Source organism: Pogona vitticeps, chromosome 4, assembly GCF_051106095.1.
Source record: "Pogona vitticeps strain Pit_001003342236 chromosome 4, PviZW2.1, whole genome shotgun sequence".
Taxonomy (NCBI): Eukaryota; Metazoa; Chordata; class Lepidosauria; order Squamata; family Agamidae; genus Pogona; species Pogona vitticeps.
In genome coordinates, this window is record NC_135786.1 from 22236602 (window position 1) to 22264253 (window position 27652).

The window sequence follows — 27652 nt, forward strand, 5'->3', positions numbered from 1 at the left end:
GGGTTGATGACCTCTGACCTAATGTTTACCTGCCTCACTTTTATGACATTATAAAGCCCAGCTTCCTGACCACAAGTTTAGCCCTGAAATGACAGAGAATGAGACGCTGCAGACTTGGAAAGCCCATAAATAACATTACTCTGCATCTTAAATTCACAGTTATAGCAGTCAGGTCTTCCAGGAATTCATGTTTGAATCTTTCTCTTAAATCCTTCTGCGTGTACATGTGTCTATATGTAAGAGTGGGAGTACAGTTCAGAAAAGGATAGTCAAGTCTGTTTCTATTTTAAACCTTCATTGTATACATGATCCTTGATAGCTCCAATTTACAGGAAGCCACCTTCTTCCAAACGGGCAGACACGCTACCCTGAGGGAATAAAAGGCAGCATGAGACTGTGAGATTTTAATCATTTATCACATTAAATTTGTCTTAATTCTGTCAGTTCTTAAGGTAAAGTCCATTTTCTTTAACATTTATGGCAAGAAAAACTCTGTGGTTATTTTCGATTTAAAATAATATTCACTAAGGCTTTGTTTATTTTTAATTTTTAATTATGAACTTTATTGGTTAAGTTTTGTTTTATTTTGATTGCTAAAACAGGGAGGAGAGCCATGAGGATTTCTAAAAATCCAGAAAAGGTCCATGATGTGGACAAAACGGGAACTCCAGTTTGCTTCCGACTCGGAAAGCCTCCCTAATCACGCCATGAGAAATGGATAATAGAAGTTAAAAACAATGGTGTGCCCTCAAGTCAGTTCCAACTTAATGGTGACACTTTTTAGGGTTTTCTGGGTGTGAAGCACTGGGAAATGGTTTGCCAGTGGTTGTTTTAGAGGGGGGGCTCATTGGGAGTGAGGAATCAAACTCCTGAACCCCCACAGCCAAGGTGTTACAACAAGAGATGGGCACGGACCGAACTACAAATCTGAAGAAAAGATGAATTAGGAGGTTCCTGGCAGGGAAGCCAGTCGCTGCCTTCTGCACATGTGCCCACCTCCCAGCTAATCAGGGTGATCCGTTGGGAGGCCAGGTGCCTGGGCTCAGCAATCAGCTGAACTTGGAAGGCTGCACTGCAACAGCGCTGATGCGACAGGACAAGATAGCCCCCCACCCCACTCCAAAATCCGGCAGGAACCCAAACCAAACTGGTTTGCGGTTCGGTTTTCCAGTTCGTTAGCGGTGGTTCACAGCTAACCACAAACCACTATTTTTTTCAGATTCATACCCATCGCTACTTAACGATTCACTGAGCCTGAATACAACTGCCAGCACCTGCCCTTTCAGCACATTGCCATCGCTGGGCTTCTTCACCTTTTCTCCACCTGGTGGCCCCCCAGAGATGCTGCACTACTACCCCCCATCATCTCCAGCTGGAAAGTGTGAGACTTGTAGGCCAGCAGCTCACGGGAGCCTCACCTTGGCCCTTGGAACTCCGGGATGCGCAACAGGCATCCCCTTCCCATTATCCCCACATATGATAATGACAAAGCAGGTGATTTTTCCTCCTCGCCTCTCGCTATTTGGATTCCTCCTCCTCCTCTTTGACGCTTGCCTTCCTAGCGCGGGGCCGGGAGAGCAAAGCCTCCACCGCTGCCTGCAAGGCCGCCTCTGGGCTCGAGGTGGCGCCCTTCTCTTTTTTCCTCTTCCTTCTCCGTCCCAGTTCCAATCGTCTCCGACCCAACTCCGGGACAGGATTGCAGGGGAAAGCCGGAGGCTTGGACTGGACTTGTTGATCTTCGTTGATAAGAAGCAAAAAAGGGAGAAAGGCGAGGTCGTGGCGGGGGGTTGGAGGAGAGGGGCCCGGTTTCTTCCATGGCTGCCCGGTCTTATTATTCCGGAGGGGCCCGTTTTGGCTGATTTGAAGATGGAGCTTGGGAATTAAAAATTGACAGAGGAGAGAGAGAGAGAGAGACGCTGGAAACACTGAGCTCTCCATGCGAGGATCGTGGAGAAGAAGCGCCTTGCCAAAAAAATAAAAATTAAAAAAACCAAACCACTCAAGCCAACCAACAACACTGCTCTTCGAGAATAATCTGCAGTGTGTGTCTACCTAGGCTTTGGGAGCGTGGGTCTTCTCGGCCTCCCGTTATAACGGCGGGTGGTTCGGACATCCTGGAATTTCGTTCCTGATCTCCCCCCCCCGCGCGCCCCTCCGCCGTTGCTTGCGAGGAAGGATGCCAGCCAGCCAGCCAGCGACGCCTGCCGCCTCCTGCCGCCGCTGCCGCCGCCGCCGCCGCACGCTCGCCCGGCTCGCCCCGAGCATGAGGTAGCTGCCCAGCCGGTGCCCTCGCCTCCGCCGAGAGCCGAAGCCCGGCGTTTCTCTGGGATCGTGGAGAGCGAAGTAAGTGGCGGGGAATGAAGTGGGGGGGGGGCGCGGAGGGAGAGGGGTGGGGGGGACGGGCGGGGTGGGGTGAGGTGGGGTGGGGAGGGCGCCAAGCCAGCCCGAGATCGCCCATCGGAGAGTTCGTACGTAGCCCAAGGAGGGCAATCAGCCTCCAGAAGCTCTGACTGAATCTCCGCCGGTCGGGTTCGGGGGGGGGGGAGCGGGGAGAGGGGGGGGTTGCCCCTCGGGGTTGATCCTGTTCGAGATCCCACCAAGATCTGACCTCCACGCACACCCCACACACCCCGGAATCCTTGCCGGGAAGGAAGGGAGCAAGCACAGCCTAGAAGGCGGAGGGGAGCCGCTTCCCGTCATTTTCCCTTTCCCTGGGATCTGTCTTTCATGGCATCTTGTATAAGCAACAGTGCGAGGAAGACCGCTAAGCAGCTGCTCCTCTTGGCTGTTTTTTTTTCCCCTTTTCATTCCCCCCCCAATTATTAATATTTTAAAATTATTATTATTTGGAGGGGTTAGTTGGTTGGTTGGTTGTTATGACAACTCCTTTTAGTTATTGCTAGGTGATGGTGTGGAAAGAAATGGGGAGAATTCTGCAAAGGCCTCCCACCATCATCACCACCACCGCCACTATCACTCTGGAAAGGAAGGAAAGGCAATGATGGCTCTCGGTCTACTCAATTTGATTACAAACTAATTTTCTCTGTCTTGTCACCATAAGCACCAATACACACACACACACACTTTTCCTTTCCTCCCTATGTCTCTTCCTCCCTTACAAATTTAAAAGAAGCAGGGAACCACCCATTTGCCAATCACACAATTTTAAAGTATTAAACTAGTAACTATAAGACTACAACCTCCCATTTCACCAGAGATATTTTTGAGTCTGGTGTTCAAGTGCACAGGTACCCCTTTCAGGACTGGTTCTGCTTTCAAGCACACCACAGATACCTTTTTCTGATCAACTGTTAAGTTGAGTGATTTAGGAGATTGCCTATCCATATATGTTTCTTAAATATATTAATCACGCTGCCCCTCACACATTCTTTCACTGCATTTGTTCTTGTTGTTGTTATATGCTGTCAAGTCACATCTGACTTATAGAAGCCCTAATGTTTGAGAAGTGGTTTTACCATTTCTGCTCCCCTCATAAACTGAATCCCCTATTGATCTGATCTGATGTAATGTCTTTTTGCACAAGACCACTGCAGACTTTTTGCCCAATTCCTAGGCCACCCTAGTACATGGGAATTTAATTACCCCCAGTTGACCCTTATTTACTGAGCTTTTGTTGAAGTTTGCTCTCTTCTTTGGTGTCACCCCATTCAGGTAGGTAGGTAGGTAGGTAGGTAGGTAGGTAGGTAGGTAGGTAGGTAGGTAGGTAGGTAGGTAGGTAGGTAGGTAGGTAGGTAGGTAGGTAGGTAGGTAGATGACAGACAGACAGACAGACAGACAGACAGACAGACAGACAGACAGACAGACAGATAGATAGATAGATAGATAGATAGATAGATAGATAGATAGATAGATAGATAGATAGATAGATAGATAGATAATTTTATTCATAAACAGTCTGTCACTAGTTGCGGGGGGAGAGAACCCTCTTATTTCAACTGTACAGTAATATTTGCCCTGAATATAATTTGGTTTCATTGTTAACTTTCTCCTTGGGAAGTGGGAGAGCAATATATTTCGAATCAGGGTTTGTAACTAGTTGTTCTCATCTTAACAGTGAGTATCAGACTGTGCCCTGATATCTTTGAATTAATTGATAAACAGTGAATGGATGAGAAACAAGCATGAGGGGACTAATGTCTGCAAGTGTTCACATTTCTCCGAATAGCTGAAAACAAACTCCGGTTGTTTTTTTTAAGGGTCATTCTTAAGCCCCATGGCAGAAAAGAGCAAGGCAAAGAAAGGTAACTAAAGAATACATCAGACAAAGTATATTTTAACATTTCAGGGCAAATGGATAAAAATCAGACACTGACATTCTAGTCCTGATTGGGTTGGAACCATACTTAGCCATGCTTAGAGTAAATCCAGTGAAATCACTAATTGCTCATGCAACTGAATCGCTTCAGTCCTGAATCTCAAAGACCGAAGTAGGGCTGTTAAATGACAAGACCTTTCAGGGTTGCTATATGTTGGAAACAACTTGATGACAGATAACAGAAATTAGTTATGACGAATTTCAGTTGGTTTGCTATAAGAATGACTAAATCTAGGTCTGATTTATTCATTTCTGCTGAATTTATTTTAGAACTTTGAATTCCTAGGGACTCATGCCATAATTTACAAGGGGGAGAATACATGTGGAAGCTTGAGGTGTGGAGCTTGTTACAACATTAGAGAAATAGCTCAGGTTTTCGTCTTCATTTATGAACAGCACTGTCCCGTGCAAAGCAGATTGTGATGCTTACAACATATACTGCCCCGCAGTGCTGAAAGCATTCTCTGGAAGAATTTGATTATAGAGGCTACACATCCGCCGTCCCCCCAAATGAGCTGGGAATTCAATTTGCTGACCTCAGAAGGATGGAAGGCTGAGTCAACCTTGAGTTGGCCCCCTAGGCCCAGGATCGAACTCGGGTCTTCTGATTTCATCTTTCCCCATATACAGTTTTAGTGTCCAGAAAAGACTGATGTTTGAATCACAAAGTGAATTCCTCTCTCCCTCCCTCCTTCCCTCTGTCTGTCTGTCTCTCTCTCTCTCTCTCTCTCTCTCTCTCTCTCTGTGTGTGTGTGTATGTGTGTGTGTGTGAGAGAGAGAGAGCAAAAGACGGGGTAAGTCTGTCATATTACAGTGGCCTTAGTCTTTAAAATATAGTCTATCTTCCAGAGTATTTATAATGCTTCTTTAAAAAAAATGAACACACGTTTATGTGTTTGTACAATTGATCCATGTACCCTATAGTAAGCTGTTTAGACACAGAGGATGACCACAAATTTAAGCAAAAGTTGAGACTAGTGAAACAGAGGTGAGGAGAATTATGGACATGTATTGCTTGAAGCAGAGCAAAATAAATTAAAATGGATGGTCTCCGCATTTTGGATTTGTTAGGCTCATGCAGCTGCTATTGCAAACACAGGCCAGAAGCAGACATTAGAAACTAGAAGAGGGATATTCTTAACTAATGAAGCTGTCTGACTGTCACAGTAGCAGCTTCTGTCACCTCTAGGATTATGTAAAATGACTTGCTTTGTTTGGTGATTGGTCTTTGGGAGTTCAACATGAGATTCCTGTGCAGCATGACTTCACAAGCAAGGAAAGACTGCCTCAGTTACTTCTTTGAAACATGAATATGTTTGCAGCTCTAATTATGGGTGATCGTTAATGTGTCTTGCTGGCCGCAGCTGGCCAGGGGCTGGAAGCCAGGAGATGAGAGAATCTGTTTCAGCACTTTAGGGTGTGGACAGTTCCAAGGATCTCTTCCCCATTCAGATCTGTTCTTTGTGCACTAGAGTTGTGTTAGTCCTGTGTCAAAAAATAAATGCTAGCATCATACAACCCTTCTCCTGTCCTCAACTATCTACTTTTAGACTCTGTTCCATTTCAGCACCAAGGAACTAAACAGCGACCTGTGCTTTGACTGACAGTTTGTCGTCGCAGCTGCTCCTCCAAGCTGACTAACAGACCTGCTTGTACATCTGTCCGATTGCTTGATTAAGCAGGCCGTCCACAAAGAAAATAAGAGGCTCCTCTCTGATTCTCAGAAGTCACTGGAGCTCTTATGGATTCTTTTTCTTGCAGGCATGGAGGAAAAGGAGAACAGATGAAGAGATTCTGCTCAAAAGTGTGAGAGTGTTCCAGGAGCTGTCATCAACTCGCTCCAGCCTTACAGAGACAAGCAATGCCGGCAGGAATGAATAAGAATGGATCTCCATCTACTACCTCTTTGCCTCCAGATCCCATGGAGATTGTCAGGAGCAAGGCGTGCTCCCGAAGGGTCAAGCTTAATGTGGGGGGCTTGGCTCATGAAGTTTTATGGAGAACCTTGGACAGGTTGCCACGGACAAGGTTGGGTAAACTCAGAGATTGCAATACCCATGAATTGCTGATGGATATATGTGATGACTACAACTTAGAGGAGAATGAGTATTTCTTCGACAGACATCCGGGGGCATTTACGTCCATCTTGAACTTTTACCGCACGGGCAAGCTGCACATGATGGAGGAAATGTGTGCCTTGTCCTTCAGCCAAGAACTGGACTATTGGGGGATTGATGAGATCTATCTGGAGTCCTGCTGCCAGGCAAGATACCACCAGAAAAAGGAGCAAATGAATGAGGAGCTCAAGAGAGAAGCCGAAACAATGCGAGAGAGGGAAGGAGAGGAATTTGATAACACCTGCTGTGCAGAGAAGAGGAAAAAGCTCTGGGACCTTCTGGAAAAGCCCAATTCTTCTGTAGCGGCCAAGGTAAAACCTAGATTTTTGCCTTCCTTATCTCTCATGGTTTGGCCTTGGATAGGTTTGGTCAAAATGATGGTTGAAGAAAATTGTGTTTTAAGCTAAAGTTGTGCCCTTACAGTGTTTGTCATCAAAGGAGCTTATGGAAACGGAGCTCCTGTTCTGTTCTATAGAATCCTGGGTCATTTACATAATTAAAAGCTATGTTATTAAGGGAAAGGATCTGGACAAGTGACACCAACATTGATATATTATTCCACTTGCCATTCATTTTAAGCATGATCGTAACAATAGAAAAGGTGGTTATATTAACCAAAACATTGGATAGGAGGTATAAATATCATTAAACCCAACTAAATACCCTGAATCTTCATAGAATAAAATCCAGGGATATAAGAGGCATAAATCATGGGCTGTTTGACTGGAGCTTTGCCATATCTCCATGTTTGGGTTGCTTATACCATGAAGGAGGTTCTTTGTTTTTATTACTGGTGCAATGTAACAGATAGCAATGAATGAGCTACAGACTCTTCCTGCAGGTTTATCCTATGTAATATCATCTTCACATCTTACTGCTCTGAGGGCCTCCTACTTCAACCTTCTGGAACAGAAATTGGCATGAATTTTATTTGGCAATAGCCTTAAATAAGAGACAAGGATGTCTGCAGAGATATAGCTGAAAGATTATCTTTCATCCTATAAGTCAACCTCACAACAGACACTGGTAGTTTCCTAAATATAGGAAGTGACCTGGCAATTAGGTTTGATGCTATTTTTAATTTGTTTTTAAACGTGAAGTTTCGAGCCTTTGGGCCATATTTGAAAACTTTGATTTTGCTTTATGTGGAGTCCATAGGAATCTTCTAGAATCACAACGAGTTCCCTCAGATATTGTGTCTGTATAGATTGTGGTGGGATTCAGTAAAAATCTACATAAATATAAAATGTTTCCAGCCATTCCAATCTTCCTGTTTGATATGACTGCTAAATGCCTGCACATAATGGTTATCATTTGTGATGATTGCAGCTTTGAGGGCTATTTCTCTATATTTAGTAGTATATGGTTCTATCTTGAATTTTAAAATCTTGAACAAGCACGTTCAACAGGATATAGGACAAGTTTGCTTTGTTCTTCAGCTGAGAATTGAGAAACTGGAGATATGCGTGTGCATATCACAATCTGAGTGAGGGAATGCAAGGAAATGGATAATATGCTGATAGTCAACGAGAAGGGTACTTAGCTTGTAGGTGGAATTCCTACTTTGCATGAACATCATGGTGAGTAAAGATGTTCAGCTGCAACTCTCATCAGCCTTTGCCAGCATAGACAAGAGTTGGGTATTGTCCAACAACATCTGGTGGGCTGCGTTTTGACCCGCCCTGATGTGGAGGGTCCAAGGGTTGCTTTTTCGGCATCTCTCATTGAAAGAATCTTAAGCAGCTGTGTTATGCAAGATCTCCAGTGAAGGACCCTCAAAGTGCTGTTGACAGTCAGAATCGAGAGTCCTGGGAAATAAAGACCCAACTGTAAAAGGAAACTTCATGTGTTCAGGGGTGAAGGCATTTGTAGCAGGGTGCAGAGCGAGGGAAAGGCAAGAATGCGTCTGGCTTTGAATTTTTGAGACTTCTTGCACTATATCCTTAGAGTAAGGATACCCAAACACAGCAACATTCTCATCACATTGCTAATGAAAGGTCTGTGGTTGTAGAAACTCTTTCAAGGGTTGATCCTTTCTGGGGCATTGTTTCGATGTACTTTAAAGGCAAACATCAATTTACGGAGTCTTATACAACTGATTTAGTATGCATGTATTTTGTACTTGTACTGGTCTACAAAATATAACATGAAATAGGAGGAATGCATCTTGGGAAAATCAAGTCTCAAAAGAAATTGCCAGTGTACATGTCTGCTAATTAGGTCTTGCTAACAGCATGCCTGCAAGGATATTGGGTACAAGTAAGAAGACAATACATGTGCAACCGGTAGAATTAGAATGAGAAAGCAGAAAATGGTTACGTGTATAGAAATATATGTATAAAGGTCTCATATTAAGATAGCCCCTGCAATGTACTGGGCACCTGTTGGAGTAGGGCTCAGGAAGACCTGGGTTCAAATCCCCACTCAGACTACAAAAACTCAGTGGAGAATCATAACAGTGAACCTCTCCCTGTGTCTTAAAAAACCTATTAAGATTGCGGTCAGTCAAAAGCAATCTGATGGCATATAACAATAAATCAGTGGCTTTCAAACTGAGTTCCAAGGAACACTGGGGTCACTGAAGTATTCCTCAAGCAAAGATCAGGAATGGTAGGAATGTACCTGCTTCATGCCACTGTAGGCCATTGGCCCACACAGGTCAGTGTGTACACGAAATGGTGGAAGTTCCTCAGGGTTTCAGGCAGGAAATGTCTCCAGTTCAACCTGGAAATGTTGGAGACCAAGCCTTGGACTTTTTGTATGCAAAGCATACACTCCACCGATAAGGTATGCCCTCCCCCAAGTTTCCTTGAATAACATCTTATTCACCCTTATCAATCTTTCTTTGCATGGTACAGAAGGAGAGGTGTTATGAAGGGTTTATGTTCACGGGAAGTAGGGTGATTGTGACACCCAAATGCCTTGCACGTGCCTTGGATGAAACAAGTAAACACTGACCGTGCAGTCTTCTGCAATGTGCAGGTCTAGATGTATACTTAGCACGGGGTGCCTCTCAATATGTTCTTAGACCAAAGCTCCTCACCACTGGCCATGTTGATTGGAGCTGATCAGGCCCAGAGTCCAACAACATCTGGAGAACTACAGGTTCTCCATCCTTAGAGTCTTCTTGACAGAAAAGAGAGTTTATGGTTGTTGTTGTTGTTTGGTAGGGAGAACGTTTGAAAATCACTATCATAAACCAAACAGATGTAAAAGTGGAATTGATTGGATTGCTTTTCTACCCTTCTATTCTATGATTTGAAATGGCATATTTTACAAAATAGGTTATATATTTAAGCCTGGGCTGGATTCTACTGCATGAGCATGGGAGTGATAGTAAAAGAAACAGATCGTTTTCTTGAATTCAAGGCGGAAGGACATTATTGAAGATTGAGGGCTTTTTGATGCAATGTGTCAGGAAAAGGAATGTTGTGCACTTTTCAAAAACCAATTGCCATTTCTGTTTCTTGCAACAGACAGATCCAGGCTGCCTTTTCATATATTTCAGATGCCATGGTACTGAATGCAAATAATTTATAAGGTTATTTTGGCATGCGTCCAGGCTCCCAAAAATGTCAGCCTCCAGCTTAGGCTGTCTGTGGCATGGAATCAAAAATCCATTAGAGGCTGTTGATGTTTCATCATTTATTGTATTTGAGAAGGATGCTTCTTGCCAGAAAAGTGACTTTGGTGATTCATATGTTAAATCCAGGTTTGCCTGCTAAAGAAAACACACACACTGTGTACATGTGTTTAGCAATTCCAAGCATCTATAGCAATTTAGATTAGATGGTAAAAGAATGGTGATTTTCCATATAATATTCCATTTCTACGGTTATTACGACAGGGCTACACCCTTCATTCTTTCTATGTCTCCATAAGGGACAGAACCAGGGCAAGCCCTGCTATTAGATCAAATAGGACAGCTGCTCCCACTTGCCAGTACCATGTTAGAGTGGAGGAAACCCCAAGGCATTCCTCCTAACGCCCCCTGCCAGCCTTCTGTGTTGGGGAATATATGCCACCTGGTCTGCCCTCCATGATTTAAGCTTCTTTTCATGGGACATTATTCCATTGCCAATGATGGCACTGAACTGAGTTGCTAGTCCATTTTGCTTCTATATGCAAAATGGGTGGGGAGGATATTGTCTATTGCCTCAGGTAGAAAAATATATTTTCCTGGTCAAAGAGGAAATGTTCCCATTAACTTTCCTTGTGTTGGCAGCTTACTATTTTATATCCCATACTGAAGGGTTTGCCAATTTTAGGGGCACATTTTAAGGTGGGAAGGATTTCCCTGAAGAAGGAAAGAGGAGGTGGGGAAGCCCTGTTTAGTGAATATGAACTCTGTTCCATACATGGAAGGAAAGTTAGAACCCAGCCAGATTTTGGAAATTTCCTCTCTTTTGTTTAGTACAGAGTCTGTAAGAAAACTGGAAAACACATGTTCGAAATTCCGGATGAAATCTACCTATGTTTTTGATTCTGTAAGGGAGAAGGAACAGAAGTTAGAAGGGTTACTGTTGTGAAGCACAACAACTCCTGAAATCTCCAAGCCAGCGTGAATACTGCCATGTAAATACTACCTAGGGGTTTTGGGAATTGTAGTCCAAACTGTTACATTTCTGAGCTCTGGATCCAATTGAACTTATGCGAAAAATGTTACAGTGGTGCCTCGCTTAACGATGTTAATTCGTTCCAGCGAAATCACTGTAGAGCAAAAACATAGTCAAACAGAATGAAAAAACCATTGAAATGCATTAAAACCCGGTTAATGCGTTCCAATGGGCTGAATACCTACTCGTCCAGCGAAGATCCTCCATACGGCAGCCATTTTTTGTGCCTGTATAGCGAGGAATCTGTCCTAGAAAACAGCAGGGGGCCATTTTGAAAGCCAACGGCCATTTTGAAACCAGACAATCAGCTTGTTTGCTGATCGTCGTAAAGCGAAAAATCAGTTCCAGAAACAGGGAACCAATCAACGTGAAGCGAAATTCCCCCATTTAAAACATTGTTTTGCGATTGCAAAAGCGATCGCAAAAACATCGACGTAATGCGGATTTGTCGTAGAGCGGGGTAATCATCCAGCGGGGCACAACTGTATTTTGGTATAAACTGACCTGGCCTGAACTTCTCAGACTGATGTGAAAATTGGGATTCATCTATCTTTTGGATTTTCTCCAGGTGTTGCAATGCAGTTCTTCATAGTTTGAGTGCACCAAACTATTTTTAAAAGTCTGTTCAGAAATATGTATTTTGAATGAAACCTAGTTTAAAGATATGAACTTGAAAGGTTAAAAAAATCCACACATTGAACATGTAAATGGGACAGTTTGGATTAGTTAATGAATAAGAGATGTGAACGGGACCCTTTTCAGATCTTTTACTGAATATGCAACTAGGACTTTTTCATCATAGTGGGTAGATGCTAGAGATGAGGACAAATTTTAAAAAATGGCAATTCACTTTGATTCGTGATTCGTCAATGTTAACAACTCAATGAATATGAATATATGAATATTCTTCGATGAATTGGCAGCCTGGATTCCCTTAAGGCAAGCTAAGGGAATCCAGGTTGCTCTGTGCAAAGATGACAGCTACAGCTTCCCTATCCTAAATGAAGCTGCAGCCACCATAATTGCATGGAGCAGTCAGTCTCCCTTTTTACATGCGTGGCTGGGAGGCTGGAAGGAGACCTCAGCAGCAGCGATTAAGGTAAGGGGCTGTCGGTGTGAGTGGGGTGGGGGCTAAGGTAGGGAAAGGAAGGGGGTTGTGGGGTAGGCTGTTGGGGTGGCTGGCTGTGGGAGGGAGATGGCTGCCGATCTGTTGCCAATCAGCCGATCAGTGGTCGGTAAGCAGAATGGTGTTTTTTGTTGTATTTTTTTATTAGGAAGGGGGTGTTGGTGAGGGAGGGCCAAGGTCGGGAGAGGAAGGGGGTGGGAGGATAGGCTGTGGGGTTGGGTGGCTGTGTGGGGTGATGGCTGCCTATGCCCCACCAATCAGATGACCAGTAGGCAGAATTGGTTTTTGTTGTTTTTATTTTTAATATGAAGGACAAATAAAAATGGGTAAATATCCATCCCTTCATATTTGTGGGGGGTCTCTGGAACCCACGAATATGAAGGGACAAATATTTAACAATTTGGCTATTTTTGTCAAAAAAGCCGATCCGTTTTTATATTTATCCCAATCTCTAATAGACACATAAGAGCCATACCTCATGTCCCTCGCTCTGCCCCCTGCTACAAATGCCTCATGTCACCATTCAATTAAACGTTGTGGAGAAGGTATGAAGTGGAAAATATAAGCATGAACAACTAAATACACATAGAGTTGCCACAGTTGGTAGCTTTGCTTTATCAGGGTTCCAGGTCATAGAATCATAGAATCATGGAGATTGAGTTGGAAGAGGACAAGTAAGCCATTGAGTCCAACCCTCTACTCAATGTAAGAATCCAAACGAAAGCAAATCTGACAGATGGTTGTCCAATTTTCTGTTAACTGCCTCCAGCATTGGAGACAGGAGCTCAGTATGTGGTTCAGCCAAACACAAAATCCTATTCAGCCCTTTGTGCTCATTGTCTCCCTAACAGATTTTTGGGTGGTGTGGATGTTGGACAGTGTTTTGCATGTATTTTCACTTTCCGTCACAAATATAATGCTCCACACATAGGGCTTCACCCTGATAATTGCACTGAGTGCCTGTCCCAATATTCAGGCCATAGCAATACAACCATAGGTTAATCTACTTCCCAGAATCAGTTTGGCTCTTTTCAATGGTTGCTTTAAAAAATGGTCATGTTGAAAGGATTCCACATACTAAATTTCTCCTCTCAAATCCCATATTCATATCCATCATGCTCTCTGATACTTGTCTTGAATTATTTAGACTATCCTGCAACGGGTGAAATCATTCCCTGATATTTAGAAGGCTGAGTACTGAGCTGCGGACAAGATTGAGTAAAGTCAGCCACCTAACCCTTGACACACATAGGTGGCTCAACACTATTTGGGTCAAAATCTTGGATCAAAATAAAACAGTGCAGCAAAAAATTACAGTCCATCAACATCTGGAGCTTCACAAGTTTTCTATCCCTGATGTAAGTTAAGCCCTAGACATTCTGTAGGTAATTGTGTTAATGATATTCAGTGATGATGAGAACATTGCCAGTTGATTAGACTGTATTTGGGGCTAATTGCAACTTTAAAGTGTGTTGCTTATATACCAGCACATAAAGCGCTCGTTGGGTGCTTTATAATTTAAATACGCAAGCTGCACATTAACCACCACCCCTCCAGCAAGCTGGATACTAAATTTACCAACCTTGGAAGGATGGAAGGCTAAGTCAACTTTGAGCCAGCTACCTGGGATTGAACCTGGGTCAAGAGCAGAGTTTTGGCTGCAGTACTGCAGTTTAACCACTGCACCATGAAGTGGGGGAAGGAAACTACCATACATGGGGCAAAACCTGGGAACTTTGATTCCCAGTTATATGCTGTCACAATGAGCATTATAAAAAAAATTACTCTGTGAAGATGGGAACTGTAAACATGTAGAAAGTTGTAGAAACAGTGACCCAGTATCCCAAATAAGAGGCTGTAGTCAGGACATCATGATCTCTTTTCTGAAGAATCAAAACCAGTATCTAATAAAGTTTCAGAGAAGTCACCGTATATTATCCACATGTTATATGACTGTATCAATCACTCTTCGTTATGAAATGAAGCCTACAACTTCTCATCTACTCTTCATTAACTTAAGTATGTGTGCTTGCAATGTTAATGCATTAGATGCTGGACCTCTGTATTAAAAACACATTTATTAAAATATGTAGCCAATCTACATTATAACATGTAAACTGGCTCTCAAGATATGCATGCAGTACTAGACTATACCCTGCTAAGCCTGATGTTTTCAATTATCTTGTCTCCCCATCCCACCCCTTTTGTTGTTTGCGTTGCCCTCACAAACTGTCCCCAAGAAGCTTCTCTATGTGTGTATAAGGAACAGTGACAGTGAATATTGGCTGGATTATTTTATTTATTTATTTATTCGTTCGATTTATATTCCGCCCATCTGGTATATTCTACCACAGGGGTCAGGGAACTTTGTTACCTTTTATCCCCCCCCCAAAAAAAAATATTTATATACACCAACATTACCCCCTTCATTTGAAAGGAAGGATCTCAGTCACGCGCGGCCAGTCGAATGCCATCACAGAAGCCTCACTGCCTGTGCCCGGGCCTCCTTTTCCTCTGGCGGGTGGCTCCCGGGCAGTCGTCAAAGAGCAGCAAGTGACTTGCTCGCTGGGGGCACCCGACAGTGCCTCCCGCTCCAGCATCAGCACCGGCAGCCGCGTCAGGCCTCGGTGTCAGGGCTCCTACGGGCCTCACTGTCGAAGCACCGCAATAGCTGCCGCATGGACAGCAAGAGGCTCCACCAGGACTGGCCAGCCGGTGACGAAGGAAGCCGCATGGCCGGGTGAGCCTGACGGGCTCCTCTCAGAACAGGGCATAGGGCAGCAGCATCCCGGCACGGGGAGGCTGAGCCTGGCCCGGACTGCCGCCGTGGCCATGCCCGCCCCCCTCCACCGCAATCCACCTCTCCAGGCAATGGAAGGAGAGGCTTCTCCTGGCCGGGGCACTTTGGCCACTCGCCCCAGCCTTGCCTTCTGCCATGGCCGGTCCCGCCACTGCTGCCTCGGCTGTCGTGTGCCACCGGCTGGGGCCCGTTGCCGGCCGCCATCTGCTGTGGCTCGGTTACAGCCAGGCCGGAGAAGGGGATGGGAAGGGGGTGATCAGGCAGTCAGGGATCCCCCCTCTGGGCAGAAGAGGAGGAAAAAGAGGAGGAGGAGGGAAGGGGATTAGGATCATGTCCTCATTACCCCCAGGATTTTCATTTTTACCCCATTTGGGGTAATTTACCCCTGTTCCCTGATCACTGTTCTACCACATAATGATTATGCAATCTAATGCTCAATCAAGCCTAGGCATTAATTAGGCCAACTGAATGAAGAAAACAGCAATGATACTTGAGTCCCACCATTTTGTTTTAGATGCCCTGCTAGAAAATGATAGAAATATGCAGAAGAAATTGTATGTCCAAAAGTATCTCACTGAATGAAATACTATTTTCTAAAAACGTTAATCCCTAGACGCTTATCCAGATTGTGAGAGATGATTATGTTGTCGAGTTTAGAATCCATAGGGAAGTGAACAAATTTTGTTTCATGAGGTTATATTAGTTTTACTTAGTGGATTTTATTAAAACTTTAGTCTTGAGAAAGACTCTGTGCTTAGTTTATGTGTTGATAATCCTGGTGAAATTTATTTTTATCTCATTTGATTTACTGTCCTCATATTTACCATCTAGTTGGATTTCTGAGAGTTCTCACTGTTGTGTAAATAAGAGAAAGGCTAGTTGGTTTGAGTGTGAAAAAAATGACACAGTGAAGATAAATGTTACTTTTGTATATCCACAGGATTTAAAATATTAACAACTTTGTCACAACAGTAAACTAAGGAATCAGTGAAAGATTGGTTTTATCTATGTTCAGAGTCTTCTGAAAACTACTTTCATAAGATTTATTGTGGCTTTTGCTAACAAAAATTCTCTCATACTGATACATATTGGGGATGATGATGGTGAAGATGATTACAATTATATGCCATTCAGTCAATTCTGACTTATTGCAACACTTTCCAGGGTTTTCTAGGCACTGAGTAGTTACAAGTGGTTTACTATTCCCTTCTAGTGGTGGGCACTCTGGGGCTGTGCAGCTTGCCCCAGGCTACATAGGCTGGCACTTCTCTTACAAGGAACAGCAGGGAATTGAATTCTCTACCTCTGGCTCTGCAGCCAGTTGCTGAAATCACTGGACAGAGAATACTGATTTATAATGTAGCTATTTATTTTAATAAGACTGTAGTACTACATAGAAGATGCTTAATCTCCACTGGGTCCAGAAGGGCATTCTCTCTCTCTCTCTCTCTCTCTCTCTCTCTGAGTTCAAAGCGATACATGTTGTAGTGATGGGAGATTTTGATTATCCTGATACCTTTTGGGAGGCAAATTCTGAGAAGTATGGCCCTTTCAAGAAATTCCTGGCTTGTGTGGCTGATGATTTTCTCCTACAAAAAAAGTAGAGAAAGAAACTAGAGGACTAGTTATCCTTGACTTGATTCTAACCATTAGAGATAACTTGGTGGAGGAAGTGGCAGTAAGGGGAACTCCAGGTGAAAGTGACATGTTCTTCTAAAATTCTTGATTTCAGAGGAAACCAAAGCAGAGTGTAGCCAAACATGTATGCTGGATTTTTTTAAAAGCCAATTTTAATGAACTCAGAACAATGATCAGCAAGGTCCCAAGGCAGGAGACCTTATCAAGAAAAGGAGTCCAAGAAGTGTGGGAGCTTCTAAAAAAGGAAATTCTAAAAGTACAACTACAAAGAATCCCAACAAGAAAAAAAAGTGTGAGATAGCAAAAAAAAAAAAAAAAGGCCAGTGTGATTTCACGAAAAGCTCAGATAGGACCTGAAAACAAAAAAAAGGCACATATAGGAACTGGAAGGAAGGCCAGGCCGCAAATGAAGAGTACAGACAAATAGCGACAAATTACAGGGATGGTATTACGAAAGCAAAAGCTGAGAATGAGCTGAAGCTAGGAAGAGACACTAAAAGCAACAAAAAAATTATTCAGGTATGTGCGAAGGAAAAGACAAAGAAAAGAAACAGTGGCTCAGCTACTCAATAGGGATGGAAAAATGATAACAGAAGACAAAGAAAAAGCAGAAGTGCTCAATTCCTATTTTAGCTTAGTCTTTTTCCAAAGGACAGACTATAACCCTCCAGACAAATGTGAAGTGCAGGTGGAGGAGAGAAGACTGCCGCTGGAGATTGATAAACAAATAGTCAAAGAATATCTTACTATCTTGAATGAGTTCAAATCTCTGGGGCTGGATGAACTACATCCAAGAGTATTGAAGGAATTGGCTGAAGAACTTTCAGAACCACTGCCCATTATTTTCTTGAAATCATGGGAAATGGGTGAGGTGCCAGAAAACTGGAGGAGGGCTAATGTTCATATCTACAAAAGGGACATAAAGGAGAAACCTGGGAGCCTGACATCAATCCTATGAACAATTCTGGAACAGATTATAAAGCAGTCATTATGCAGACACCTAGAAAACAAAGCACTTATAACTAGAAACCGACATGGATTTGTCAAAAACAAATCCTGCCAGACTGATCTCATTTTTTGATCGGGTAACCTCCCTGATAGACAGAGGGAATGCTGTAGACATCATACATCTTGACTTCAGCAAAGCTTTTGACAAAGTGCTTCATGCTATTTTGATCACCAAGTTAACTAAGGGTGAGCTGGATAGAACAACTGTCAGGTGGATGCACAGCTGGCTACAGAATTGTAATTGATAATTAATGGCTTCTTTTGAAACTGGGAGGAAGTAGGGTACCGCAGGGCTGGGTACTATTCAATTTTTTTATTAATGATATGGATCAAGAGAGATAGGGAATGCTAATCAAATTTGTAGATGACACAAAATTGGGTGGAACAGCTAACACCCTGGAACACAAACAAAATTCCAAATGATCTAGATTGGCTTGAGTACTGGGCTGAAAACAACAGAATTACATTCAACAGGGATAAGTTCAAAGTACTGCGCTTAGGACAAAGAAACCAAACACAGTTACAAGGTGGAGGATACCTGGTTCAGCAATACTACGAGCAAGAAGGATCTTGGAGTCGTCAATCACAAGCTGAATGTGAGCCAAAAGTGTTATGTGGCTACAAAAAAGGCAAATGCTGTTTTAGGATGCAATAAGAAAAGTATAGTCTCCAAATCCTGTGAGGTACTAGTCCCCCACTATTCAGCACCGGTTAGGCCTCACCTAGAGTACTGGGTCCAGTTCTGGACATTGTACTTCAAGAAAAATGCCAACAAATTGGAACAAGTTCACAGGAAGGCAACAAGGATGAACAGGGGGCTGGAAACCAAGCCTTATGAGAAAAGACTGAAAGAACCGGGTGTGTTAAGCCTTGAGAAAAAAGACTGAGGGGAGATATGATAGCACTTTTCAAATACTTGAAAAGCTGTCATACAGAGGAGGGGCAAGATCTGTTCTCGATCATCCCTGTGTACAGGACTCGCAACAATGGGCTCAAATTACAGGAAGTCAGATTTCGGTTGAATATCAGGAAAAACTTCCTAACTGTTAGAGCAGTACAACAGTGGAACCAATTACCTCTGGAAGTGGTGAGTGCTCCAGCACTTGGAGGCATTCAAGAAAAATTTAGACAACCACCTGGCAGATATTCTTTGATTTGTATTCCTGCACTGAATAGGGGGTTGGACCCAATGGCCTTATAGGCCCCTTCTAACTTCATGATTCTATGATTAAAACTCCCAGAATCACATACCCAGCATGACCATCTGCCATGGTGATGTTGGGGGTTCTGTGAACTGACTAATATTTCCAATCTGTGTGTGGCAGTTAATCTAAAATGGCAGCGGAAGCTCCTGATCTCTTTCTACACAGTCTATACCAGAAGAGAAAGGAGGTGGCAACCCATATTCTTGGAAGGAGGGAAGCTAGCCTTATTTTCATAATGCTTAACGATGGTTTAATATTGCATTCAAAGACAGCCTAAGTGTTAAAGTAAAGCAGTCATTTTTCTCTGCTACACCCAATAAGGGCAGAACAGTTGTCCTACACACTATCTTGCATGCGGATTGGGCTTTCGGTGCCTTAGCACCCATGAAAGAAATATCAAAAGATCATCATCACCCAACAGCTGCTACACTAAAATAAAGCATGCTATCCATTGCTCTTGTCTAATGCATGTACAGTGGTACTTTTTGAATGGAAATTCCCAGGCAGTAGCAAAATAATAAAAAAAAACCACGATGAAGGCTAGCAACAAGAAACCTGGCCTAAAAATAGCAGCGCATGTTAATCGGGAATATTTTCTTATGCATCTTTGCAGTTGCTTTTCCCTTAAAGCTTAACACAAAAAACACTCTCCCACCTATTTATTTATACAATCTCTCTATCAGGGTAATTAAACTCAGAGGCATGAGTGAAAGATGGAACCTAGATTTCATTATGAACCAGAAAATGTTATTGCTGCTGCTGCTGGCTGAAGGTGGAGGATTGAATTGGCACAGAAAACATATGCCCAGAACATACTCATTAAAAAGAAGACATTGTTATCTGGCAGGGTTTCCCATGAGGGGTTTGTAGATCTGGGAATGTGCTCTCACTTTTCTCGAACAGGCTGGATTTGAGGAACCTTTGAAGAACATTGCATGATTTATTAGTACCACGTCCTGATTTTGTTTCGCAAGAGAAGTGCTTGTTTGGGTTGAGGCTAAACTGGGCTGATTGTGGTGGTGCATCTAATCCAGGTGAATGTTAAAAGGCAGCAATGTTAGTAAGCACTGCAGGCAGTACAGACACTGTATATATACTGTATCTACTTCCGTGCAAATCTCATAAAGCTAGAGAACTTAAATGAACTCCTCTGAACTATAGTAGAGAATCTAAAGTTGCTCATTAGACTAGAGATCCCAGGATCTGTATAATGAAGCCTCCCTCACAGGGAGAAAGGCAGCCTATAAACGAAGTATTTAAACACACACACACACACACACACACACACACACACACACACACACACACACACACACACACACACAATTTTCAGCTTTTCCGAGAATAGTAGAAATAGCTTATTTTAAAATCTACCTTTCCAATCTCTGCTACAGAAAGGCTATTTCAAAAAGCAGTTGCCCAGTCGTACGGGCACCGGTACTCCTCAACAACTTCTCTGTTCGATCTAACGCACAAACAGTCTTTCCAAGGCAGCCATCTTAATCCTCAGTCATTCAGCATATGGCTATTCTTACCCTGTCTTTCTCCTGCAATGGTCTGATTAGTCACAGCAGGTGCTGCCACTTTTAGCCACGTAAAATACCCATCATGGCACCTGTTACTATTTAAATGTACTGACACGAGAGCTCCCCTGTGTTCCAAAGTCTCTGCTAAGTTCTCCTCTGTCTACCACTTGCAATTTGTCAGGGTGCCATTTTTGTCTCTGGAAAACATGACACGGTAGCAATGTTGGCTTGAGTTTGGAAAATGCTAATTTCTCACATTTCTCATGGGGATTTCTGAGTGAGATGCAGCACTGAAAGTTCCAGCATCTGTTCTTTTTATGACAGAAGAAAGCATGGAAAGGGTGTGAATGTATAGCTTTAATTTGTTGAATCCTATATATTGCTGAATTTGCAAATAGCCAATCCCATCCAATATATTTTGGTAGCTTTCCGTGGACTGGTTCAGGTGTGCTCTCAAGTTAATATGGCATGATTTATTAAGCCAATAATAAGCTCAATATTCTTCCCTTGTACCTTCTGTCTTCTTCTCTTTTACAGGTTGACGTATTGTGGCTTGTTTAAACCATAGTTCCCTGTTACATCTGAGTTAGGTAATGTGGATTAGTTACAGTTTTCTGTCTGGGTGTGTACCAGAAGTTCTTAAGTTTGATATCCAGTCATGGTATAATCACAGTTAATGAAGCTGACATCATTCCATCTCTGAAACATCCCAAGATTTAACTGTCCTGATGAAACAGAAATTTAAGAATAATTGTATCTATGCTAGAAGAGGTCAAAAACTTAGTGAAACAAGTTATAGTTATTAGATGAGAGGACGTATTGTGGATCCTCAGAGCAAGATAAAAATAAAAGCTTTCTTCTGTTGCTTCAGTTAAGCCCTCCAGATAAGGAGAAAAGAAAAGCAAAACTAGAATTGGTTACTGAAGCTCTTAAAGCTGGCTTTCATGCATTGGGGCATGCAGATGGCTCTTATGGAGATAGGACCCCATATTTCACTCCTATCCAATAAACAGTGAATAAAGGTTCTCTGGCTTTAGCAATGAAGGAGGAAATAGACCCAAGAGAAGCAACTACATATCGAAAGAGTGGTTATTTGGACAGATGCATAAGCCTACTTGCTATCTGTCTACCCACCACACCCTCATTTGGTTACTTATAACTTGCTACAGCAGTGTTGGTTTAATTTCAGTTTCCAGCAACATGCTTGGCTTTGTTGGATTCTGCCAGTGATTAATATTTGTTGTCTATTGTAGACTTGGTGTAATTTTGGAAAGCCTCTGTTTTTATCGAATATAAGTAGTAATGAAACATATTGTGAATTTCGTTGTATGTGTATATACTTACAATGACAATAAATTATTATTATTATTAAATGCATTAAGATTAACACGAATCACAGTTGGCATGTTTTTTATTCTAAGCCACATCAGGATGAGAGATTCATCACAATGTCTTAGATCCTCAAAGTGTTTGTTGGATTTTCTGTTTCATATTTCTTTAGGTTATCAGATAATCTTAGAATTTAGATGGGACCCTGTGGATCAACAAGTCCAGCCCTTGTTAAGGAGGCACAGCAGGGAATCAAACTCGCAGCCTCTGGCTCCACAGCCAGATGCCTAAACCACTGAGCTATCCAATATTTAATTATACAGGCTACACATGGCCCCCACCCCACACACTGGGTACTCAGTTTATTGACCTTGGAAGGATGGCAGGCTGAGTGAACCTTGATCCGGCTACCTGGGACTGAACCTGGGTCGTGAGCAGAGCTTTGGCTGCAGTACTGCAGTTTAGCCACTGCATCGCAAGGCTCCATAAATTAAATTCTATGTCGTAAATTATTATGGCATATGTAAAAGCAAAGGATGGGTCAGAACCAGGCCCGAAGCACCAGAACGGAAGGGCTAAAACATAGACATCTATGTTTGTGTTGTGTTTAGACATTTCCATTTTCAAGGTTTTGTTTTGTCACACCTGCTAGATGATCAGGCCCTTTGATCAGCTGGTTTGTATCACCAGTGTCACACATGAATTCTGTAGGACATTGGATTCAATTTTTTTTTTTAAATTGCATTTGGGATTGCCGTCCAAAATTTATTCTTCTTCCAGTGGCAACTCCCAGATTCCACCCTACGCCAACAGGACAGCCATGGCCTATGCTAGTTGAGGTAGTCTGGGAGTTTTACTCCAAGTCAGATACCAAGATCGACCTTTTGGTATCTGACTATTGATATAAAAATTCAAGAACTGTGTGATGATTTTGGAAGGTAAAAAGCAGAACTCATCTGAAAGACAGTTCCAGAACGTCCTCTTCTTGTTTCTAACGTTGGATGCATCCAAGACATTCTTTTCTGTTCACGGTCACCTTAGCCCCCTCTCCTTGCCATGAGGATGGATTTCTGGTAGCTCTGCAGCATTTGCAAGGAATTGTGTTCCCCTCCCCCTGCCCAATACCAGATCTTACTTTGCTGATTAGCAAGTACACGTTGTGTTCCTGTCTATGTTTACACACACAAGGTTATTTTATAGGAGTAATTGAAACATCCTAACAATCCTACCAGATGTGAAGGAAACGTGATCAGCTCAAAGGGTTGGATCAGGCATCAGAAAGCGACTTTGTAATGTTGATTCTGCCTAGAGAAAGATCATGCCGTTTTAAGGAAAGGACATATCTGTTCATAAATCTCTGCGTGGGATGTTATTTAGTGGTCTTTGACAATCACTGTTCTCTTTCCATCACCGTTAGCTAACCCAGATTCACTGCAAATGCGAGAATCCCATAGCTGGTTTGTTTCCAGAATAGGGCACACTGCTCCCCAAAACTTTGTAGTAAAGCAGTGTTTAGTTATTACTTTTTTGGGACAACATCTTATTTGGGGGGGATTTTAAGCTGGTTTTTTTTAACTGATCGGTTTTAGGTGGATTTTCTCCCCAATAAGATGCAAAATGTTAGGAGTAATGTAAGAACTTAAAATTTAAAGATAGAGTTTTACAGTGGTAGTAGTAACAAAGTACTTGGGAAGGTTCACAAAGAATTGTATAATAAATTCCTTTTTTTAAAAAAAAATCCTAGATTTGGTTGATTAAAGTGCCATGGTTTAATGGCCAAAGACATACTTTGCATGCAGAACCGAGGGCCAGATTACAAAATTTGTCAGTACATAACAAGCTGCCTTATATTAGGCCGTCTTCCTTGACACTGATGACACTGATCACATAACTTCTTACTATTGCTGTGCTAAGGCTTATGAGATTTGTAGTCCAAAGCCACCTGGATGGCACCTACCTCTAGTCTGTACTCATTGACAGAAACTCTGCAGGATTCTTTTGCTAGCTGTCATTTCCAGCCCTACCTGAACATGTCTGGAATTGACCATGGAACATTTTGCCACTGGAAAGCTTGCAGTATCTCTCTGAGGTGCTGGAGTGCCTCGGGCAGCTCATGTCAATAATAATGGGCTAGATAGAGCAACAGCCACCTCACTCAGTATATATTAGCCTCGTGGGCTCACTGTGGGTCAAAGACAAGATCACACTGAACCTGTTATAAGAAGCAGGGACAGGTTCAGTCCCAGGACAGGTTCAGTTCATGTGTTTGTTCCAGTATGAGGTTCCTCACAAATTAGTTTGCTTGTATTTGATGGCTAGTCATTGCAGGACAAGCAGTGGCTTCGTTTGCAAGTTCACTGTGCAGACTTGACAGGTATTAAAAAGTTATATTTTTGGAGGAAATACATTTTAGTATCTTCTTTCTGTGAAGCTAGTTTCTTTTAGTTCACCTCGTTTTTATAGGCATGTTGTGCTATCTCTATTGAGCAAACAAAGCATGGGAAGAAAACCTTATCCTGTCCATAGAAAGCTACTGCTTCATGTGCTCTCCCTTCCTTGGCTGAGTTTCTGATGTCTTCCCCACTCTGTCCTGCCCATTCTCCGTTCTCCTTCCTTCATTGCAGCCAAACGTTCACTTCTAAATTGCCTTTCATGTAGACAGAGACAGCAACATAAATCCCTCCTGTAAAGGCCAGTGCTGCTCTCTCAGCAGCCCTTCATGCTTGACTTCTTTTGGGTGCGTCATTTCATGTCTGAGGTATTTGGTCAGCCTTTGCCATCCTTCACTGTGCATCTCATTAGATTCAGATGACGGGTAGTCGGATTTGGAAAGGGAGCGCTTGACTGTATAAGAAGCAGCAGAAGCTTTTGGATTGTTCTGTGTTCTGTGCCTGGGAGAGTTGGGAGATTAAGCATCATTAGCCCTGCAGGCTCTATCCAGTTAAAATGAGTCGTTTTGGGTGAAGCCTTCAGTTTTTGAAGAGACCCAACAAAGGGTGAGGAAGTATACAGAATTGTAGCCTAGCCATGGGAACACCCTGGCATCATAAACAGAGGTGAGGAAATATAGGTGAAAGTCTTTTTCTACTGATTCTTCCCCTTTTCCCTTTTGTGGAAGAGTTCACAAGAAATAGAATGGACAGGCCCAGCTCTGTCATTAGACAGAGTGAGGAAATTGTTTTAGGGGGGCGGATACTGGGTGAGCAGCATGTTCCTGGTGGTTCCTTGAATCAACTACCCTCTCTTTAAGAATGGAGCTCTGTGTATGCCACACAGCCCGCCATGCTACCATCCTCAAATGATCTCTTGCCTCAGGCACCGAGCTTTGAAAAGTTACTTTTTTTGAATGACAACCTCACCCAGTTCCTCAGCCAGCCTTCTTAGGCCAATTCTTCATTTAGCAGCATAGCACACATAGTAGCCATTATGAAAACAGGTGCTGGAACAAAGAGTTTGGTTTAATAGCTGTCGTTACAGTTGAGTTAAATAATCAGTACACAGGCAGGGCTGCATTGGCTGTTTCCTGTGTGAAAGAAATTTGAAACAGGATTTCTCATAGATGGAAGGTCATGATTGACCTGTGTTGTCCTGGGCCATTTAAGTTCACCTCCTTCTGATCTTCTTGTTCACACTGCTTGTATTACTGTAACCTTGCCAAGCACAATAGTTCTGAGTGAGAACAGAGACTTAGAGACATGGAATATTACAAGGAAAGAAACTGGGATTTAGTGTCTCATTGAGTTTTTTAAAATGTCAGCAGCTTTGGATATTATGTTATAAATAGCCACTCAGTAGAGTTACATGAATCCAGCTCAAGAGATTGAAGGTACAGCTAGATTATCGTTGGCAGTATTATGTTATGTATCTTTACTTGGAAACGAGTCTCATTAATATCAATTGGGCTTGTCCTCAAGTAAGTATAAGAACTGACTCCAGATATTTTGGTGCCTGAGGCAAATGAATAAATGAAGCTCCCACCTATTCTAAATGTAGTAACCAATGCAAAAATAAAAATAAAAAAATCCTGACTACGGATGGGACAATGTCTTCCACCACGCTGAAGGGCAGTAAACTAGCTTGAACACTATAGGATTTGCTACATTGTGCCCATGGGTCTATCCTACTACGTGTCAGTATGCATCCCCTCCATCTTCTCTAATGTGAGATGGCCATCTTGGTCACTCTGACTAATGACATGGCTGGTTCTCACAAATTGTCATAAGATTATGTCATTGAAAGATAATTTCTTCCAGCTCTTTATCGAAAGCTGCACTTTACTGGCAGTAAGTATTCACTCTTCTTTAACAAACCTACTTTTAGGTTGCAATCCTGTACATACTTACCAGGGAGTAAGTCTCATTAAACCCAGACAAATTTACTTCTAAGTAAGTGTGTTTTGCATTATGCTGCTTGCTGTCATACTTGTTTCTACCCGTTGAAGATTAGCAGAGTTTTCCGTGCAGTGTCTTCCTATTCTAATTCTGTGACAGATCTTCATTTCTTTGTTATTTTGTCAGAACCTGGTCATGCCATCAGATATTTGCTCTCTCAGGAAAAATATGCTTTTCAGACAACTGGGTTAGTAGTTATTCCTTCCCCTTTGGGCATATTGGGAATTGTAGGTCTACAAGAGGAACAGGGAAATTCTAACAGGTAATTCTCATTTGGCCATCTCATGAGAAGAGAAGACCCCCTGGAAAAGACCCTGATGTTGGGAAAGTGTGAAGGCAAGAGGAGAAGGGGACAACAGAGGATAAGATGGCTGGACAGTTTTCATCGAAGCTACCAACATGAATTTGACCAAACTCCGGGAGGCAGTGGAAGACAGGAGGGCCTGGCATGCTCTGGTCCATGGGGTCACAAAGAGTCAGACACGACTTAACGACTAAACAACAACAAATTCTCATCGCAGAAGCACAATTTCCTTAATTCATTAAGTAAAGCAAAGACAGTTAAAGTGCTATAAAACTAGGTTTGCAGTAGAGAGAGGATTCAAATCGTTAATAAGCTGGCATCCCTTTTACTTTTCCTGTACAGACTGATTGTTAGCATTGTTCTGTTGATGTTGATATTTTCATTGCAAATTGAAGGTGGATTTTGATAAAGTACAATTGTGACTGATATTTTAACTGTTGTTATTATACAGCATTACCCAGTGTGGTTTAGTGGACAGAGTGATGGATGAGGACTCATGAGACCCAGATTCAAATCCCTGTTTGGCCGTGGGAACTCACTGAGGTGGTGGAACTAGTAAAACCATTCCTTATATACCTTGAACTTACCTTGAAAGTCCTGTTAGGGATGCTGTAATTCAGCTCTGACTTAATGGCACTTAGCACGGTTGTATAGTTTATTTTCTTTTATTAGGTAAAGGTTCCCCTTGACAATTTTGTCCAGTCGTCTCCGACTCTAGGCGGTGGTGCTCATCTCTGTTTCCAACCCATAGAACTAGTGTTTGTCCGCAGACATTCCTCCGTGGCCACGTGGCCAGCATGACTAGACACGGAACGCCATTTGCCTTCCCACCGAGGTGGTACCTATTTATCTGCTCACATTTTTGCATGCTTTCGAACTGCTAGGTTTCTTTCATTAGCTGTCTACTAAATGCAAGCGTGAAACGGATTAAGAAGTCTAATGAAGAAGGATTAATTTGTAACTTTTTCCCACTTAAAGTAAATCCCTGACAGGAAAAAAAAGGAGATTATAGTCCTGGCAGGTGTTGAGAACAAACAACTTTTAAAAAAAGATCCTGATATTAAAATGGCAGATACGGTGCATTTGATGTTATCTTTGTTTTATTCAGATTTCCTCTCTGTCAGAAATGGAAGTTCTTATCAAACTTGATCTAAAGAATTTTATATCAAAGATACTGACTCAGTAACACCACAAAGCATATCTGAGTGCCTCAAAGATATAAATTTAAATAGTCCTGTCCCTCTAGTTCAGTGAGG

The 27652-nt window shown here is 42.6% G+C and overlaps 1 protein-coding gene across 2 annotated transcripts in view; it reads left to right on the top strand.

Moving 5' to 3' along the window:
• Positions 1–249: 249 nt before the first annotated feature.
• The window catches only part of KCNB1 (potassium voltage-gated channel subfamily B member 1), a 220355-nt gene continuing 192952 nt past the window's right edge, over positions 250–27652 (top strand). The window contains exons 1-2 of one of the 2 annotated variants that reach the window (XM_078392641.1): positions 250–2343; positions 5904–6764. In XM_078392641.1, the coding sequence (XP_078248767.1) occupies positions 6198–6764 (567 nt within the window). In that variant the 5' untranslated portion in view covers positions 250–2343; positions 5904–6197. The remainder of the gene's footprint in view (positions 2344–5903; positions 6765–27652) is intronic. The other variant, XM_072996867.2, reaches the window with a different exon arrangement.